Consider the following 18,973-nt stretch of genomic DNA (forward strand, 5'->3'; position numbering starts at 1 on the left):
GCTGGGTTGCTGGGTTTCTTGGTCTCTTCGTTGCTGGGTTGCTGGGTTTCTTGGTCTCTTCGTTGCTGGGTTGCTGGGTTTCTTGGTCGCTTGGTTGCTGGGTTGCTGGGTTTCTTGGTCGCTTCGTTGCTGGGTTGCTGGGTTTCTTGGTCTCTTCGTTGCTGGGTTGCTGGGTTTCTTGGTCTCTTCGTTGCTGGGTTGCTGGGTTTCTTAGTCTCTTCGTTGCTGGGTTGCTGGGTTTCTTGGTCTCTTCGTTGCTGGGTTGCTGGGTTTCTTGGTCGCTTGGTTGCTGGGTTGCTGGGTTTCTTGGTCGCTTGGTTGCTGGGTTGCTGGGTTTCTTGGTTGTTGGGTTGCTGGGTTTCTTGGTCTCTTCATTGCTGGGTTGCTGGGTTTCTTGGTCGCTTGGTTGCTGGGTTGCTGGGTTTCTTGGTCTCTTCGTTGCTGGGTTGCTGGGTTTCTTGGTCGCTTGGTTGCTGGGTTGCTGGGTTTCTTGGTCGCTTCGTTGCTGGGTTGCTGGGTTGCTGGGTTTCTTGGTCTCTTCGTTGCTGGGTTGCTGGGTTTCTTGGTCGCTTGGTTGCTGGATTGCTGGGTTTCTTGGTCTCTTCGTTGCTGAGTTGCTGGGTTTCTTGGTCTCTTCGTTGCTGGGTTGCTGGGTTTCTTGGTCTCTTCGTTGCTGGGTTGCTGGGTTTCTTGGTCGCTTGGTTGGTGGGTTGCTGGGTTTCTTGGTCTCTTCGTTGCTGGGTTGCTGGGTTTCTTGGTCTCTTCGTTGCTGGGTTGCTGGGTTTCTTGGTCTCTTCGTTGCTGGGTTGCTGGGTTTCTTGGTCTCTTCGTTGCTGGGTTGCTGGGTTTCTTGGTCGCTTGGTTGCTGGGTTGCTGGGTTTCTTGGTCGCTTGGTTGCTGGGTTGCTGGGTTTCTTGGTCTCTTCATTGCTGGGTTGCTGGGTTTCTTGGTCGCTTGGTTGCTGGATTGCTGGGTTTCTTGGTCTCTTCGTTGCTGGGTTGCTGGGTTTCTTGGTCGCTTGGTTGCTGGGTTGCTGGGTTTCTTGGTCGCTTGGTTGCTGGGTTGCTGGGTTTCTTGGTTGCTGGGTTGCTGGGTTTCTTGGTCTCTTCGTTGCTGGGTTGCTGGGTTTCTTGGTCGCTTGGTTGCTGGATTGCTGGGTTTCTTGGTCTCTTCGTTGCTGGGTTGCTGGGTTTCTTGGTCTCTTCGTTGCTGGGTTGCTGGGTTTCTTGGTCTCTTCGTTGCTGGGTTGCTGGGTTTCTTGGTCTCTTCGTTGCTGGGTTGCTGGGTTTCTTGGTCGCTTGGTTGCTGGATTGCTGGGTTTCTTGGTCTCTTCGTTGCTGGGTTGCTGGGTTTCTTGGTCTCTTCGTTGCTGGGTTGCTGGGTTTCTTGGTCGCTTGGTTGCTGGATTGCTGGGTTTCTTGGTCTCTTCGTTGCTGGGTTGCTGGGTTTCTTGGTCTCTTCGTTGCTGGGTTGCTGGGTTTCTTGGTCTCTTCGTTGCTGGGTTGCTGGGTTGCTGGGTTTCTTGGTCGCTTGGTTGCTGGGTTGCTGGGTTTCTTGGTCGCTTCGTTGCTGGGTTGCTGGGTTTCTTGGTCTCTTCGTTGCTGGGTTGCTGGGTTTCTTGGTCTCTTCGTTGCTGGGTTGCTGGGTTTCTTGGTCTCTTCGTTGCTGGGTTGCTGGGTTTCTTGGTCTCTTCGTTGCTGGGTTGCTGGGTTTCTTGGTCGCTTGGTTGCTGGGTTGCTGGGTTTCTTGGTCGCTTGGTTGCTGGGTTGCTGGGTTTCTTGGTTGCTGGGTTGCTGGGTTTCTTGGTCTCTTCATTGCTGGGTTGCTGGGTTTCTTGGTCGCTTGGTTGCTGGATTGCTGGGTTTCTTGGTCTCTTCGTTGCTGGGTTGCTGGGTTTCTTGGTCGCTTGGTTGCTGGGTTGCTGGGTTTCTTGGTCGCTTGGTTGCTGGGTTGCTGGGTTTCTTGGTCTCTTCGTTGCTGGGTTGCTGGGTTTCTTGGTCGCTTGGTTGCTGGATTGCTGGGTTTCTTGGTCTCTTCGTTGCTGAGTTGCTGGGTTTCTTGGTCTCTTCGTTGCTGGGTTGCTGGGTTTCTTGGTCTCTTCGTTGCTGGGTTGCTGGGTTTCTTGGTCGCTTGGTTGGTGGGTTGCTGGGTTTCTTGGTCTCTTCGTTGCTGGGTTGCTGGGTTTCTTGGTCTCTTCGTTGCTGGGTTGCTGGGTTTCTTGGTCGCTTGGTTGCTGGGTTGCTGGGTTTCTTGGTCTCTTCGTTGCTGGGTTGCTGGGTTTCTTGGTCTCTTCGTTGCTGGGTTGCTGGGTTTCTTGGTCTCTTCGTTGCTGGGTTGCTGGGTTTCTTGGTCTCTTCGTTGCTGGGTTGCTGGGTTTCTTGGTCTCTTCATTGCTGGGTTGCTGGGTTTCTTGGTCGCTTGGTTGCTGGATTGCTGGGTTTCTTGGTCTCTTCGTTGCTGGGTTGCTGGGTTTCTTGGTCGCTTGGTTGCTGGGTTGCTGGGTTTCTTGGTTGCTTGGTTGCTGGGTTGCTGGGTTTCTTGGTTGCTGGGTTGCTGGGTTTCTTGGTCTCTTCGTTGCTGGGTTGCTGGGTTTCTTGGTCGCTTGGTTGCTGGATTGCTGGGTTTCTTGGTCTCTTCGTTGCTGGGTTGCTGGGTTTCTTGGTCTCTTCGTTGCTGGGTTGCTGGGTTTCTTGGTCTCTTCGTTGCTGGGTTGCTGGGTTTCTTGGTCGCTTGGTTGGTGGGTTGCTGGGTTTCTTGGTCTCTTCGTTGCTGGGTTGCTGGGTTTCTTGGTCTCTTCGTTGCTGGGTTGCTGGGTTTCTTGGTCGCTTGGTTGGTGGGTTGCTGGGTTTCTTGGTCTCTTCGTTGCTGGGTTGCTGGGTTTCTTGGTCTCTTCGTTGCTGGGTTGCTGGGTTTCTTGGTCTCTTCGTTGCTGGGTTGCTGGGTTTCTTGGTCTCTTCGTTGCTGGGTTGCTGGGTTTCTTGGTCTCTTCATTGCTGGGTTGCTGGGTTTCTTGGTCGCTTGGTTGCTGGATTGCTGGGTTTCTTGGTCTCTTCGTTGCTGGGTTGCTGGGTTTCTTGGTCGCTTGGTTGCTGGGTTGCTGGGTTTCTTGGTTGCTTGGTTGCTGGGTTGCTGGGTTTCTTGGTTGCTGGGTTGCTGGGTTTCTTGGTCTCTTCGTTGCTGGGTTGCTGGGTTTCTTGGTCGCTTGGTTGCTGGATTGCTGGGTTTCTTGGTCTCTTCGTTGCTGGGTTGCTGGGTTTCTTGGTCTCTTCGTTGCTGGGTTGCTGGGTTTCTTGGTCTCTTCGTTGCTGGGTTGCTGGGTTTCTTGGTCTCTTCGTTGCTGGGTTGCTGGGTTTCTTGGTCGCTTGGTTGCTGGATTGCTGGGTTTCTTGGTCTCTTCGTTGCTGGGTTGCTGGGTTTCTTGGTCTCTTCGTTGCTGGGTTGCTGGGTTTCTTGGTCGCTTGGTTGCTGGGTTGCTGGGTTTCTTGGTCGCTTCGTTGCTGGGTTGCTGGGTTTCTTGGTCTCTTCGTTGCTGGGTTGCTGGGTTTCTTGGTCTCTTCGTTGCTGGGTTGCTGGGTTTCTTGGTCTCTTCGTTGCTGGGTTGCTGGGTTTCTTGGTCGCTTGGTTGCTGGGTTGCTGGGTTTCTTGGTCGCTTGGTTGCTGGGTTGCTGGGTTTCTTGGTTGCTGGGTTGCTGGGTTTCTTGGTCGCTTCGTTGCTGGGTTGCTTGGTCTCTTTGTTACTGGGTTGCTTGGTCGCTTGGTCACTGGGTCGCTTGGACGCTGGGTTACCTGATCGATGGGTCGCTTGATTGCTTGGTCACTTGGTCGATGGGTCGCTTGGTCACCTGGTGTGGAATTGTCAGAGGCCTGGGTGCTGCTGAAAGAAAGACCTCGTCACTTTCACAGTGGTGTCCCCAGTTTTCTGACACTTGGCTATTTAAACTCCTTAGGTGATTTTGAGATCCTACAAATTTTATTTGGATTTTACAATAAGTTGAGACTTTTTCGCACACGCTTCTGTTTAAACTTATATTGAGTTTAGGGGATGTAAATATTTCTTTTTCTTATATTTACATTGGCCAGAAAGCATACTGAAAGATGTGTGTAGTCTGCCTCATTATGCACCACGGGAAGGGCAGGGCCTTGTACCAGGGTGATGCCAGCATGCTGTAGCTCCCCGGGGCGGTTTACTTAACCTTTTTTCTTTTCTTTTTTTTTTTTTTTTAAAGAAACAAAGTACTGGTACTGCTAGAATGTCATCTATTTGTGTTTTTTACTGTAAAAATCTTACTGTTTTGCAAAGCAGACAAACTCATTGAGAGGATAAGACTTGAATATTCTTCTCCTTCTAACTTCTGTATAAGTTCGTGATGGGATTTGGTATATTGGTGGCATATTTTCAGTTTTGAAAAATCCATACATTTTTTTAATAAGGTAACATTTAGGAGAAAATTCTAAAGGAACACTTGTGGTGAGCTTGGTTTTGGGATCAATACTATATTTCAAACATGCTCATGGTAAGAGTGGTGGTGATCTGTTCCACAGGAAGCTGCCCGTAGCTGCATGCGCTTCTGCAGTGTTCGCGGAGTTTGGGGACCAGTGCACTCGGTGCCCCTTCCCGGGCCTGGTAGTCAGGTCGCCCGTTAGCAACCGTCATCGGGGGACAGGATGCGGACGTTGTTCACGTGTCTTGCTGAGCCCTCCCCGTTTGTCGTCCGAGCTCTCAGGGCAGGTCACTGCTTCCACTCACAGGTGCGGAGCCTGTGGAGGCTGCAGTCTTGGAGCTGCGAGCGGGGAGCCAGCCCAGTTCCGAATGTTGCAAAGTGATGTGTCCTGCTCCTTCCGGAGACCTTACTCCTGTGTCACTGTCTGTGAACCCTCCCAGCACGTGCCTCTGCGGTAGAAGTCCTCACCGTAGTCAGTTCTTTTAATTATATTTTAAAATTAATTTGAGAGAGAGAGATAGGCAGACAGACAGACAGGAACATGGATCTTTTCCTGTATGTGTGGGGATCAAACCTCTAACCTCTGCCCTAACCAACTAAGCTATCCAACCAGGGCTTGGTTTCATTCTTTTAAAAAAGCGTCTATTCTTGTGATTTAGGTGAAGTTGTAGCTGTGTTGTCATCCTAGGGTGTCTTGCCCATAGAAAGTAAATAAGTGGCTTAAGGCAGAGATAAGTTGGTCTCCATATTCTGAAGGATGCATCTAACCAGTGAAAGCCTTCAAACTTAACAGTTGAAATGCTGTTGTAATAAATTATATTCCCATTGTGTGTTGTCTGCATATATAGTTTTTAAAATTTTACTATGGAAAATTTCTGGTAAACTGTAATAGTAGAATGCTAGAGTAATGTATTCTGGTCCTCATAAGTGGGGACGGATTGAAATTAAGTGTGCTTTCTCTCCCCTTGGTTCCCGGAATCCTGGAAGGAGGCTTGTACCAGACCCTGCTGGGAGGTGTAGATGTTCTTTTCTGAGAACCGTCCAAGAGGAAAGGCAGTTTCCAAGTTTGGGGATCACTGGCTGAGTGGCCACTTCTTCGCTCAACATAGATCACAGATCATCAGGTCACCCTTGTGCACAGGGCTCCTTGACAGACAACTGGTGTTTAAGGACAGCCTCTGATTTCAAAACAGGGGACCAAAACAGAGACATGAACAGAGAAAACAGTTATCGGGCAGCAGATGACGCAACGAGCAGAAGGAAGCTGAAGAACGGGACGCAGCGTTCAGATCTGTGTCAGATCTCCGGAGAGCGAGGAGAAGGTGAAAGACCAACAGGATTCTTTAAAAGTGTGTTCAAGACCAAGAAAACAAACTAGCAGAGCAGAAACACTCAGTTTGGGGAAGCGTTGAGAGGTAGTGTGGAAGAATCTTCCAGATGTGGAAGGAAAGATAATGGAGGAAAAAAGAAAGAAATTAGAATGGCGAATGCAGGTCTAACATTCAAGCAGTAAGAGCCTCAGAAGGAGGAAAGGGGGCAAGGCATTTCTCTGGAACCAGAGGATACGGGTTTCTGGACTGAGCGTTTCCAGTGTGGCATCCCTGTGGCTGTTTTCCGGGTTGTCCCCGTCCCAGCGCCCGTGCTGAAGCGCCGGCCCTGCGCAGTGTGACGTGAGACTGCTGGGGTTGAGGACGTTCTTCACAGCTCTTACCACAGCTGCCAGCTGCCGAGTGCTTGTGACAGTTGTGAAATAATCACACGTGAGAGTGTGTCTCCCAGGTGGGCTGACAGCTCTTCACGGCAGGATTTTATGTGTGTGTAGGTGTGTGTGTGTGTGTGTACACACAAAGTATGTATATATATGAATATACAAAGTTTGCCGTCCATGCCCACTCATCTGTTACAGTGCCCAGCCTAGTGGTGGGCTCAGTAGACACCTTCGGGACTAATGAAGGGAAGGGGGGGGCACACAGTCTGCCTACAGAGGACAGGCATGCACGAGGAATGCGTGAACGGCTGGGCAGAGCCATAAGCAGTGGCAGCTGGCCTCTGGCTGAGGACAGTACAGCACGGTGGTGACTGGGATGAGGGAGAGAGGGCTGTCGCTCAGCTGTATGTAGTTGACCCGGGGCGAGTTCTCAGGATGCGAAGGCAGTCCAGCAAACCCAGCGGAACAGGGCGTGGAGGCCAGGCAGGGTCTCCAGGTGAACTGCCTGGCTCGAGTCCTGTGCACCAGTTACGTGGCATGAGTAAGTCACTTTATCTGTTCCCGCATCTGGAGGGTGGAGAAAGGAAGGTTATTCTGAGGAGTGAATGGTTTCATTTCTAAGGAGGACAGTCCTGGCCTGGTAAGTGCTGTGCACAGTTACTGAACTAGCAACCTGGCGGCCCCCGGGTGTGCTCAGACAGCCCAGACCGTGTCTGCTACCAGGAAAAGCGCTCGTAGTGTGCACCGCGGTTTATCTCCAGCTGGGAGTCTTTGCTGTATGTTGTTTTCATTTTGCAAAGTTGCCCCCGTAGAGAGAAAGAGCCTGCACACACCGTGGGAATTCTTTCCCACAGGTGAATCACTCCTGCTTAGGAGTACAAAGACTCAGTTTATCTGTGAGGTTCAAGTTCTCCTTCAAGGTTTCAAGTAACCCAAATCAAAATGTCAGTCCTGTGTCCCCACAGCCCCCTCCCTCGGCCCCAGCCTGTGAGCAGGTGGGGGTGGACTGAGATTCCCTTCCCTCTCCACAGTAGACTTCCGGAAGCCAGGGCTCCCCGCTTCCCCGCCCGCCTGCATTCTGACAGAGTGCAGGCACTTAGGGTGTGACGGTCCCCACACTGAGCCTGTCCTCCGACGTCCTGCCCTCCCCCTGCCCAGCAGACAGTGCCGCCCTCGGTGCTCCTCATCGCAGCCGCTGGGGCCCTTCCACTCGGCTGCCAGCCAGAAAGATGGCCGCCGACCGCTTCCCTCCCTTTGCATGCAGTTTCTTTTCCTTCTGGGGGGTGATCCAGACCCCATTACTCCCTCATTTTCTCTCCTGTGTGTTGGGATTAGTGCTTACCTCTTTGATTTACATCAGGATCTAATGCAATGAGTTCACACGGATAACAGCCCTCCCAGGTACTTACCTGTCGGTATTCAGTCAAAGGCTTTTTGTTTGATTTTTTTTTTATTTTGTAATACTTGACTCAATTTTGTCTTTTTAAACAGAGATTAGACAAATGCTGTCTTTGATAAAGCGGGCTTTTAGCTGTGCATTTAGTGAACGACTGTGAGGTCACTTGACCTGGTTTCCCGCAGTGTCTTGTGGCCTCACGTGCCCACAGCAGGGCCAGCAGGTGGCCCCAGTCTTTGCTCCAAAATGCTGGGCGTTCCTTCTGTGTCCTGTCTCCACACAGTGCCTGGAACCTGTTCCTATCAGGCTTCCCGCCCCACCGTTCCTGCGCTGGTGCCACTGTCTCGGGAGCCCGGTGCGTCCTCAGTTACCACATGCCAGGGGCTTGCTTTGAGCAGGCAGTGACCTGCCGCCTCTGTCCTCTGTGAACTGCTCCTTGACTTTGTCTCCAAGCCATCACTCGTGTGTCACCCCCTAGCCTACTGGCTGAAGCCTCTGGATTTCCTCTGCTGGGTTCTCCTCTCTGCTGTCTCCACACATGTCCGGGCCAGACTCAGGCTTCACGCCTCCTTCCGTTTGGAAAGTGGCTTCCAGAGGGAGCAGACATGGAAGAGTGACAAGGCGTGGAGGGTGAGTCCGTGCTCGCCAGGTCCAGCCGTCACGGCTCTGAGACCAGTGCAGAGTCCAGTGGACCAAGGAGTCCAGCTTGAAAGACTGCTGAGAGCAGAAGGCAGTGAGGACGCTTGGGAGGAACGGGGACTGGTAGGTGGGACCATTGTGGACGGGACTGCAGGGTGGCCGGGAGAACACAGGCTCTGACCTGTGTGGCCAGGCGCTCAGGGCTGTGGAGAAGGGCAGCAGAGGCACCCCGACCAGCTACGTCATAACTGTCTGCTGTTGGGAGGACTCTTACCGAGGTGGTGTCTTTCTGCAGAAGCTCCTGGATGTTAGATGCAGTGTGTTAGATATGAACATGGAGGCACTTAAGTGCTGGGGAAATTAGTACAGGTTTTCTGTAGCAATTTTGAATGTCTGCTTTAATAAATTTTACTTTACATCTTTAAATGTTCAATTCAATTACAAAGTAATATATAGAAAAACATTTTAACCATGTTTGTATTACATTAAGTCACTTGTGTTTGAGAAAGCGTATTATGATTAATGAACGTGCTCGGTAGTGCTTAGGAGTCAGGCGCGGACTCTCACTTGGCTCCAGGGAAATAGTTCTTAGTGTTGGTTGTTTCAGGAGACCTGGGGTGGGAGGTCACATCATGTGGTGCAGAGTCACCAGGTGGGCCTCCCGCCCAGCTGTCTGAGCACCCGTTCCATCTGGCCACTTCCCTCCAGGCTCATTCCTCACGTCAGCTACCATATTTGAGTGACACCAGGAATGACGGGGACACGAACTGCCTCCTGTCTGCTTACTCCTCTCCTTACCGGTCAGCCCCACAGAAGCCGCAGAGGGAGGGCCTGTTATGACATGCACAGAGCCTCTGGCTATCGAGCCTGTGCTCGAGTTGGCAGCTTCGAGATTTTGAACCTGGGACCTCAGTGCCCCAGGTCGATGCTCTATCCACTGCACCACCATTGGTCTGGCAGAAAAATGTACTTTTTAAAAAATCAGTTTTTAAAATTGAGATAGAATTTCGCGTAATAGTCACCATTTTGGAGTGCGCCATTCAGTGGTTTTAAGTATGTACACATGGTTGGGCAGCCATCACCCTCTCCACATCCACCATCCCCAGAAGTCTCGTGGGGTAAGCATGGTATGGTCCCCCACTCCTGTGCAAACTGAGGACCACCCATAGGTACTTTAGTTGAATACATGCTTTATTGCTGACCACTCAGTGGGTTAAAATGACAAGAATTCATTGTTTTGTTCAGATCTGTAACCTGGATAGGGCTCAGCAGGCACAGTTCGTCTCTCTCCAGGTGGTATCAGCTGGGAATGTAAATGGGAGCCAGAGGTGCAGAAGGTGATGCTGGTTGTCCATGGGAGGCTCAGTTCAGGCCTCTGTCCTCGGAACTCAGCTCTGGGACTGCTGATCCTGTGCAGCATGGCAGCAGGGCGCCCTGAGTGAGCATCCGAGCACACCCAGGGAGATGCGGGAGCCTCTTATTTCTCTTTCTGCTTATGTCACCATTCAACATCTAGCTTAGGATGAAGTCCACCCAGATTCAAGGAGAGGGCATGCAGACTCCACTCTTTGAAAGGAGTGATCAGAGTCACATTGGAAGAAGAGAACTGGGAATGGGAGATAGTGTTACAGTTACTTTTGGGAAAATAGAAGCTGCCACACATTTATATTATAGTAGTAAACTTTTAAATAGTTTATTGTTAGCTTCTCTGTCTAGTAAACTCCATATAGGAAGTTTAGGATATTCAGCTAACTCCTATATTGATCTCTTCCAAGAGAAGATATTTAGGTTAGAGTTTTATGAGAAAATAAACCCAAATCTTATATAAAAGAACAAAATTAAGAAGAAAACTTATACCAACCTAGTTAGTTTAAAGATTTACTTTAATTAGAATTATTAGCAAATGATTAAACTCCTTTCAAACTTGTCTTAATGTTAAATGAATTAGATGTATTGATTTACATTCTTTGTGTCTTCACTCATACTTGGGCAAGCATCTCAAGTTTTATTAAAGGGCCAGCATATTTCCAGAATAACAAGGCAGCTCTCATGGGGGGTCTTACTCTGTGTGTACAGTGAGTGTAAACTGGGACTCTGGAGTTAGGTGTTCGTGATGGCCCTTGCACTTCTCTCCCTCGGTTGTATGTACCGTTTTATGGAGATTTGTATCAGCCTAGGGGGAGCTTGGAGCCAGCTCACGGGTTTGTCAACACCTTGTTCCCTTACACCCTCACTTGGGACTGCCTTGCTTCTTCCAAGAGAAGAAAGTGTTTGGCACCAGGAACCTTGAAATCTTTCCTGTGCTGACTAAAGGGAGCGCTGAAGCTCTAGACAGCTCAGCAACCATGGCTGACGTGGGGTCTCGTTCCATTTTAGTAAGAACTTGGACTCTTTCCTGCCACGGAGCCAGAGTCGCAGCTCGCCAAAGCATGGTCAGCAGACTGGGTTGGTGCTGGAACTGTTGGTCATCTAGGACAGTGGTTTTCAACCATTGATCCGCAGACCAGTGCTGGGCTGTCAAAGAGTTAACTGTCCTGATGTTGTATGAAGATTATAGATGCAATAATTTTAGTTGAATTCACTTATGCTCAGGGTGATTGCCACTTATCAACCTGTATTGTCAATTAAAATACTGTTGAGGTTGTCTTAGATATCTTTGGAACTTGTAGTCTTGTTTGAACAATCTTTTGCACGCGCAGAGCATTTTCAAATCAAGCACAACCGACAAAAAGCATTCGGGCAAGCTTACATAGTATTTAGTGCATAATACATGTGGAGTTCGGAAATCAAGCATCAGCTTGTACCGTATTGTACTGTTATGTGCAGTAAGATAAAACTGCATTTATTGTGTGTGTGTTTCTGGCTGGCTAGGACACTGGTGTCTAGGGTAAAGAGGTTGAAAACCACTGAGCTAGGACAAAGTAAGGTAGAATTTTTGGTGTAAGCCTCTAGAACAGTGGTTCTTAACCTTTCTAATGCCGTGACCCCCGCAATACAGTTCCTCATGTTGTGGTGACCCCAAACCAAAAAATAATTTTGGTGGCTACTTCATAACTGTAATTTTGCTACAGTTATGATTTGGAATGTAAATACCTGATATGCATTATGTATTTTCCGATGGCTTTAGGCGACCCCGCCGGGGTCACGACCCACAGGTTGAGAACCGCTGCTCTAGAACCTTCGTAGCATTTTGACAGTAATTTTATGTTTATTAACTCTGATGTTAGAAGTTTGGTGCTTGGCTTTCTGTGTGTATTTTGTTTTTAAATTTCATTTTCCTAGAAATTCCTTTTCATTGTATTTTACAAAGGTATTTATTGGTCTGTGACACATTGTAAATTAAAACAAAAACTGGTCCTTCACCACAGGCGATTTGCAGATAGGAGTCTAAGCCACTTCTTTGATACTTTGTGGATAGGAGTCTAAGCCACTTCTTTGATACTTTGTTGAAAAAGATACTTTGTGATCTGTACAAATAACAGGTCCCTATGTTTGGTTAACCTGGAAAAGTTATAAAAAATAAAACTGGCCACAGGTTGTGCAATGTCAATAAAGCACCGAAAAAGCCCACTTTTCTGTGGGCAGGAGGGTGAAGGGCTTTTTCAGGTCAAGACAGAATTGGCAGCCCAGATTAATTGTACAGCTTCAGCCATGGGTCAGAAACAAATGCAGAACCCCACAAACAGCCCAGAGAATTCTGTTATTGTTTGGAAACAGAAGAGGCAATGTAGCAGAAAGCAGCTCTGGGACTTCTCTCGTGTGGAGACCCCGCCCTCAGACTGGCAGAGCCATGGTGGTGTGACTGCCAGAGGGGACTGAGATGCCAGATCTCAGTATCCTCAGGACCAAACACAAAGGCAGACGTGAATACTACCAATGGGAGGTGGTGGTTGTAAACAGATCAGATACAGAACTGTCTAGGCGAGTTGAGGAAGGCTTGATGGTGGACATGTGGCCAGTCTGAGTTTATAGCGCAGATAGGATTTGACAGGCAAATGAAAGCACTGAATGAAAACAAAGTTGCATTCTGTTGGAGAGTGGCTTCACTCCCTTAGCACCTACAGGGGTTTACCCTTAGAAGCGGCTGCCGCCTAACTGCTTTCTGCCGCATCTGGCTAGGACTTCCGGAACATGTCCAGTGTAAGTGGTGGTGGTCATCCCTGACTCAGGCCGTCTCAGGGCTGGCTGGGGCGAGGGTGTGAGGCAGGGCTCTGTCCCACCAGTGTTTAATTTTAACGTAGATCTAAGGAAATTTACTCCTATCTCTACTTTGCTGAGAATTTTTTTTTTATCATGAGTGGTTGTTAAACTTTGTCAAATGCTTTTTTCTACATATGTTGAGATAACTGTGGTTCTTATGATGAATTACATTGATTACTTTTTTAAAAAAATTCAGACTGTTCTTTTTTTTATTATTAAATTTAATGCAGTGACATTGATAAATCAGGGTACATATGTTGAGAGAAAACATCTCCAGATTATTTTGACATTTGATTGTGCTGTATACCCCTCCCCCAAAGTCACATTGTCTTCTGTCACCTTCTATCTGGTTTTCTTTGTGCCCCTCCCCTCCCCCACCCCCTCTCTCCTTCTTCACCCCCTCCCCCCATCCCCCACCCCTGTTACCATCACGTTCTTGTTCAAGACTGTTCTTTTTAAAGCAGTTTTAGGTTCACAACAAAATTTGAGGGGAAGGTATGGAGGTTTCCCTTATCTCCTGTGCTGCATACATACACAGCCACCGGTTTCCCCTGCCAAAGTGATACCTTTGTTACGTTGATGAATTATATTAACCACCCAAAGTCCATAGTTTACCTTAGGCGCGCTCGTTCAGTGGGTTTGCACGATGTGTGATCAGTGATGTGGATCCATGATCACAGTGTCATGCCGTATGCTCACTGCCCTAAAATCCTCTGTGCTCACCTGTCCTTCCCTGCCCAGCACTCCTTACTCCCGCACCAACCTCCGCATCCGACCTCCGCATCCGCTGAACTTTTCTGTCTCTATGGTGTGGCCTTTTCCAGAATGTCACACGGTTGCAATCACACAGTGTGTGGCTATTCAGATAGATCAGCTTCTTTCACTCAGTAACATGCAGTTAGGGTTCCTCCAACTCTTTTCATGGCTGACAGCTCCTTCTTTTAAGTAATGAATAATACTCCACTTTCTGCAAGGACCATAGTTTATCCGTTCACCTACTGAAGGACATCTTAGCCCCCAGGTTTTGGCAATTATGAATGAAGCTGCTTTGATTGCTTTTTTAATGTTTAACTCCTTCTGCATTTCTTTCTTTCTTTTTTTTTTTAAGATTTTATTTATTCATTTTAGAGAAGGGGGAGAAAGAGAGAGAGAGAGAGAGAGAGAGAGAGAGAGAGAGAGAGAAGGGAAAGAGAAGGGAAAGAGAAGGGGGAGGGAGCAGGAAGCATCAACTCTCATATGTGCCTTGACCAGGCAAGCCCAGGGTTTTAAACCGGCGACCTCAGCATTCCAGGTCGACACTTTATCCACTGTGCCACCACAGGTCAGGCTACTTCTGCATGTTTTTTTTATATATAAATAAATAAAATTTTATTTTAATGGGGTGACATCAATAAATCAGGGTACATATATTCAAAGAAAACATGTCCAGGTTATCTTGTCATTCAATTCTGTTGCATATCCATCACCCAAAGTCAGAATGTCCTCCGTCACCTTCTATCTAGTTTTCTTTGTGCCCCTCCCCCTCCTCCTCCCCTGCATGTCTTGGATAAACTTTTCTTGATCAAATTTTTCTTTTCAAATATTGCTAATAAAATTTGCTAATGTTTTGCACAGATTCTTGCACCTGTGTTTACAGGAGAGCCTGGTCTGCACTTTCTCGTCTGGTCCTCGCTGGGCTTAGTGTCGCCGCTCTGCTGGCCTCATAAGGCACGTTGGGAGTGTGCCCTGTGCTCTGGGAGGGCTTCTGTAAGGGCAGTACTATTCCTTACCTTGTTGAAGGAACTCAAACATTCCTTTGTGGGGAATCTTCACTACAAATTATCCCTTTTTGGAATAGGTCTATTTAGAATTCGTGTTTGTTTCAGCTTGGGGAAGGCGTGCTTTGTGAGCAGTCGTGCAAGCATCTAAATTCTCACATTTATTGGCATAAAGTTGTTTGCAGTCTCTTAATATTTTAATACACTATCACTGCCTCTTACTAATTTTTAATCTTTTCTGGTCTGCTCTCCTTCACCCTTCATTTTGCTAGTGTCGCCCCTCTCCTTCTCGATTACCCTTAACAGGTCTGTCATATAATGTCAGCTGCATTCTTCTTTTCAGAAAAATAACTTCATTTTGCTGTTTCTAAATTGGACTGTTAGATATCAATTACATAAGAAAGTTATTTTCCAACCTCCATTTATGAAATAATGCATTTTAAAATGTTGATTTTAATGTAAACACAATTCGCTCTGCATCCAGTTTTGATATTTCTTTTCATTGTGAAATTCAGTTCCAAACACTTTTGAGCCTCTTTCTGGCCGAGGGTTACTTGACTTGCATTACTTAATTCCTAAACAGTTGGGGTTTTCTGGTTACCCTTGTGTTGACCTGTTTAATGCCAGGCACAGAACATACTCTGGATACTTTTAGTCCTTTAATATTTATTGAACCTTGATCTTTCACTCACCATGTGGTCAGTGTTAGTAAATATTTCATGTGTGACTTAGTAAAAATTTCACTTGCAAAGATGAATTGCTCTTGGTTGTCGTGTTTTCTGTGTTGACTGGGTCACATATGTGATTGTGCTTTCCAGCTCTGTAAGGTGCCAGAAGCTAGAAGGGTGTGATTGGTGTGCTCCTTCCTGCCCTTTCGGTCCTCCCTTCACCCTGCTGACCCCTCGGGGCTGGGCCTCAGGGCTGGGAATGTCTCAGAGGGATAACCGGCAGATGGTGGGGCTCAGCTCTCTGCCCCTTCCATCGGCCCCGGAATCCTAGGCCCAGCACACTCAAAACTTGGTTCTTCACTGCTGGAAGTTCTACTGGGTTCACTCTCATGACTGGCTTTTCCTCGGCTTTTCAGGCCCTGAAGGCAGAATTGGCAATGCCCTGTGGGAAAAGGCAGCCGTGTCTGTCACCTGTAGCGGCAGTTACCTCACTGCACCACAGGGCCTGCAGACGTAGTTAGGGCTGGGCTTGATCTGGCTTTGCTGGGTTTTCTCAGTGGAATTTTAGTCTTGCCCAAGCTTTTTTTCACATTTATAGTGGAAGTCCTGTCATCCTTGTAGCAAATTCAGTTGATTCTGTTTTTTGGTTTTGTTTTCTGTTGTGACATGTCTGACTCCCCTGCAAGGTGACTAATGACTAAGGACATTGTTTATCTTTTTTTAAGAGAGAGACAGAGACAGACACAGGCAGGAAGGAAGGGAGATTAGCATCAACTCATAGTTGCAGCACCTTAGTTGTTCATTAATTCTTCTCATACATGTCTTGACTGGAGGGTTCCAGTCGAGCCAGTGACCCCTTGCTCAAGCCAGTGACCATCTTTGGACTCAAGCCAGCGACCATGGGGTCATATCTAGGATCCCATGTTCAAGCTGGTGAGCCCGTACTTAAGCTGGTGAGTCCATGCTCAAGCCTGCGACCTAGGGCTTCCAAACCTGAGACCTCAGCATCCCAGGTTGACGCTCTATCCACTGCATCACCACCTAGTCAGGTAGGACGATCTTGTTTTGTCTGTAGTTTTTTTAATCACAAAAGTCTAGTATGTATAATGACTACTCGCTGAATTGCTATTGTATGAAGAAGGAATTTGAATCTCATGTAAAAGTTTTCAAAAGTAGCATAAATTAACATATCTGATTTTTCTGTAAGATTTTCCCACAAATTTAAAGGCTGTGATTAAAATAGGGTAAGTTACATTGTTTATAGATAACAGTGGATTTTTGACAGAGCTGAGCTAGCACTCCTGGTCTTTTAGTAGTAGTTGAATAGTTATCATGCTGCTGTGAATCCAGTTCTGCGCTGACTGTGGGGGTGGGGTGGGGGGTACAGTGACTGCCTCTTTGGGTTAGGTCCCAGTTCTCCTCAAGCATGGATATAATTGTCATTATACCATATTTTACTTAGATTTCAAATATTGTACAGTGAACATTATTTTCTCTTACAGAATATGACAGGTACCTAGCATCTAGCAAAATAATGGCAGCTGCTTACCTGGACCCAAACTTGAACCACACACCAAATTCGAGCACCAAGACGCAGCTGGGCACCACTGTGGAGCGTTCCCCTGGGACCATGGAGCGAGTGCTCAAAGTCTTTCATTATTTTGAAAGCAACAGCGAGCCGACCACTTGGGCCAGTATCATCAGGCATGGAGATGCTACTGATGTCAGGGTAAGCACCCTCTCCTGGGGGACAAGTGTTACATGTTAATGACACTTGTGGATTAAAAAAAGAAAAAAGATAATGTAATAATTCTTCTTTTATTGTGTTAACATGAATTCAGGTGTCCCACTCAGCATAACACCCTCAACCCCCAAAACATGCCCCCCATCACACCCCTTTTTTCCCCTTCCCCTAAGTCTCTGCCCCCTTCCCTCTGGGACTTGCTGTCCTGTTATCTGTATCTATGTGTTATATATATATTTTGGCTACTCCCTTCACCTTCTCTGACCCCATCCCCTCACCCCCCTTCCTTCTGACAGCTGTCCCTCTGCTTCCTGTGACCCCGCCTCTGCCTCTGTTTCATTCCTCAGTTCATCTTGTTCATTAGATTCCTCATGAGATCATACGATATTTGTCTTTCTCTGCCTGGCTTATTTCACTTAGCATAATAATTTCCAGGTCCATCCATGCCATGGCAGAAGGTAAGATTTCCTTCTTTTTCACAGCCACACAGTATTCCATCGTGTATATGTACCACAGTTTTTTTATCCATTTGTCCACTGATGGACTCTTGGGCTGTTTCCAGATCTTGACTATTGTAAACAATGCTGCAGTAAACATGGGGGTGCATATCTTCTTTTGAATCAGAGATTTGATATTTTTAGGATATATTCCAAAAAGTCCAATAGCTGGGTCAAAAGGCAGTTCCATTTTTAATTTTTTAAGGAAACGCCACAGTGGCTGTACAAGCCTGCATTCCCACCAGCAGTGCAGGAGGGTTCCCTTTTCTCCACACCCTCACCAGCACTTATTGTGTGTTGTTTTGTTGATGAGCGCCATTCTGACAGGTGTGAGGTGGTATCTCATTGTGATTTTAATTTGCATTTCTCTGATGATTAGTGATGTTGAACATTTTTTAATATGCCTATTGGCTCTTTGTCTTCTTTTGAGAAGTGTCTATTCAGTTCCTTTGCCCATTTTTTAATTGGATGTTTGCCTTCCTGGAGTTGAGTTTTAGGAGTTCTTTATAAATTTTGGTTATTAACCCCTTATCAGCCGTATCAGTGAATATGTCCTCCCATTGAGTGGGTTGTCTTTTTATTTTGTTAATGATGTCTTTTGCTGTGCAAAAGCTTTTTAGTTTGATGTAGTCCCATTTGTTTATTTCGTCCTTTATTTCACTTGCTCACAGAGATATATAGGCAAACATATTGCTACGAGAGATAACGGAGAGTTTACTGCCTCTTCCAAGATTTTTATGGTTTTGTGACTTATATTTAAGTTTTTTATCCATTTTGAGTTTATTTTTGTAAATGATGTAAGTTGGTGGTCTAGTTTCATTTTTGTTTGTACCTGTCCAATTTTTCCAACACCATTTGTTAAAGAGACTGTACTCCATTGTATGCTCTTACCTCCTTTGTCAAATATCAGTTGTCCATAAAACTGTGGGTTTATTTCTGGGCTCTTTGTTCTGTTCTATTGATCTGTATGTCTGTTCTTATGCCAACACCAAGCTGTTTTGATTACAATGGCCTTGTAGTATAACTTGATATCAGGAAGTGTGGTACATCCCACCTTGTTCTTTTTTTTTCGAGATTGCTGAGGCTATTCGGGTTCTTTTTTTTTTTGTATTTTTCTGAAGCTGGAAATGGGGAGAGACAGTCAGATAGACTCCCACATGCGCCCGACCGGGATCCACCCGGCATGCCCACCAGGGGGCGATGCTCTGCCCCTCCGGGGCGTTGCTCTGCCGCGACCAGAGCCACTCTAGCGCCTGGGGCAGAGGCCAAGGAGCCATCCCCAGCGCCCGGGCCATCTTTGCTCCAATGGAACCTTGGCTGCGGGAAGGGAAGAGAGAGACAGAGAGGAAGGGGGGTGGTGGAGAAGCAAATGGGCGCTTCTCCTATGTGCCCTGGCCGGGAATCAAACCCGGGTCCCCTGCACGCCAGGCCAATGCTCTACCGCTGAGCCAACCGGCCAGGGCCTATTCGGGTTCTTTTTTCATTCCATATAAATGTTTGGAATATTTGTTCTAGATCTGTGAAATATGCCTTTGGTATTTTAATAGGAATTGCATTGAATCTGTAGATTACTTTGGGTGGTATGGACATTGTAATGAAGTTACTTCTTCCTATCCATGAACACTGTATATGCTTCTACTTGTTTGTGTCTTCCTCAGTTTCTGTTTTCAATGTCTTATAATTTTCTGAGTACAAGTCTTTTACCTCCTTGGTTAAAGTGTAATAATTCTTATTCTCATATTTTAGAGATAACTTTTTCTTTATAATATTCATTCTGCTAATGTTTGACCAGAGTTTAGATTATTGTAAAATATCTTAAGAAAATTAATAACTGATTCATACATTACTTATATAATGCCATCAACTTGCTTTTATCTCTGGTTTTCTTTTTAATTCTTCAAAAGATACAAAGAAACAAAGCA

The 18,973-nt window shown here is 47.0% G+C and overlaps 1 protein-coding gene and 1 long non-coding RNA gene across 15 annotated transcripts in view; one reads left to right on the plus strand and one right to left on the minus strand.

The window, feature by feature from the left end:
- PTK2 (protein tyrosine kinase 2) overlaps positions 1 to 18,973 on the plus strand; it is a 197,514-nt gene that overhangs the window by 51,289 nt on the left and 127,252 nt on the right. For all 14 annotated transcript variants that reach the window (XM_066265588.1, XM_066265595.1, XM_066265596.1 and 11 more), the window contains one exon: positions 16,313 to 16,539. In XM_066265588.1, coding sequence (XP_066121685.1) covers positions 16,313 to 16,539 — 227 coding nt within the window. The remainder of the gene's footprint in view (positions 1 to 16,312; positions 16,540 to 18,973) is intronic.
- LOC136328450 (uncharacterized) lies at positions 9,359 to 13,162 on the minus strand. The gene is made up of 2 exons (XR_010730036.1): positions 13,001 to 13,162; positions 9,359 to 9,791 (listed from the first exon to the last, which is right to left on the minus strand). It is a non-coding gene; the product is annotated as an uncharacterized lncRNA (long non-coding RNA).

The sequence above is a fragment of the Saccopteryx bilineata genome, chromosome 3, assembly GCF_036850765.1.
Source record: "Saccopteryx bilineata isolate mSacBil1 chromosome 3, mSacBil1_pri_phased_curated, whole genome shotgun sequence".
In the NCBI taxonomy this organism is placed as follows: domain Eukaryota; kingdom Metazoa; phylum Chordata; class Mammalia; order Chiroptera; family Emballonuridae; genus Saccopteryx; species Saccopteryx bilineata.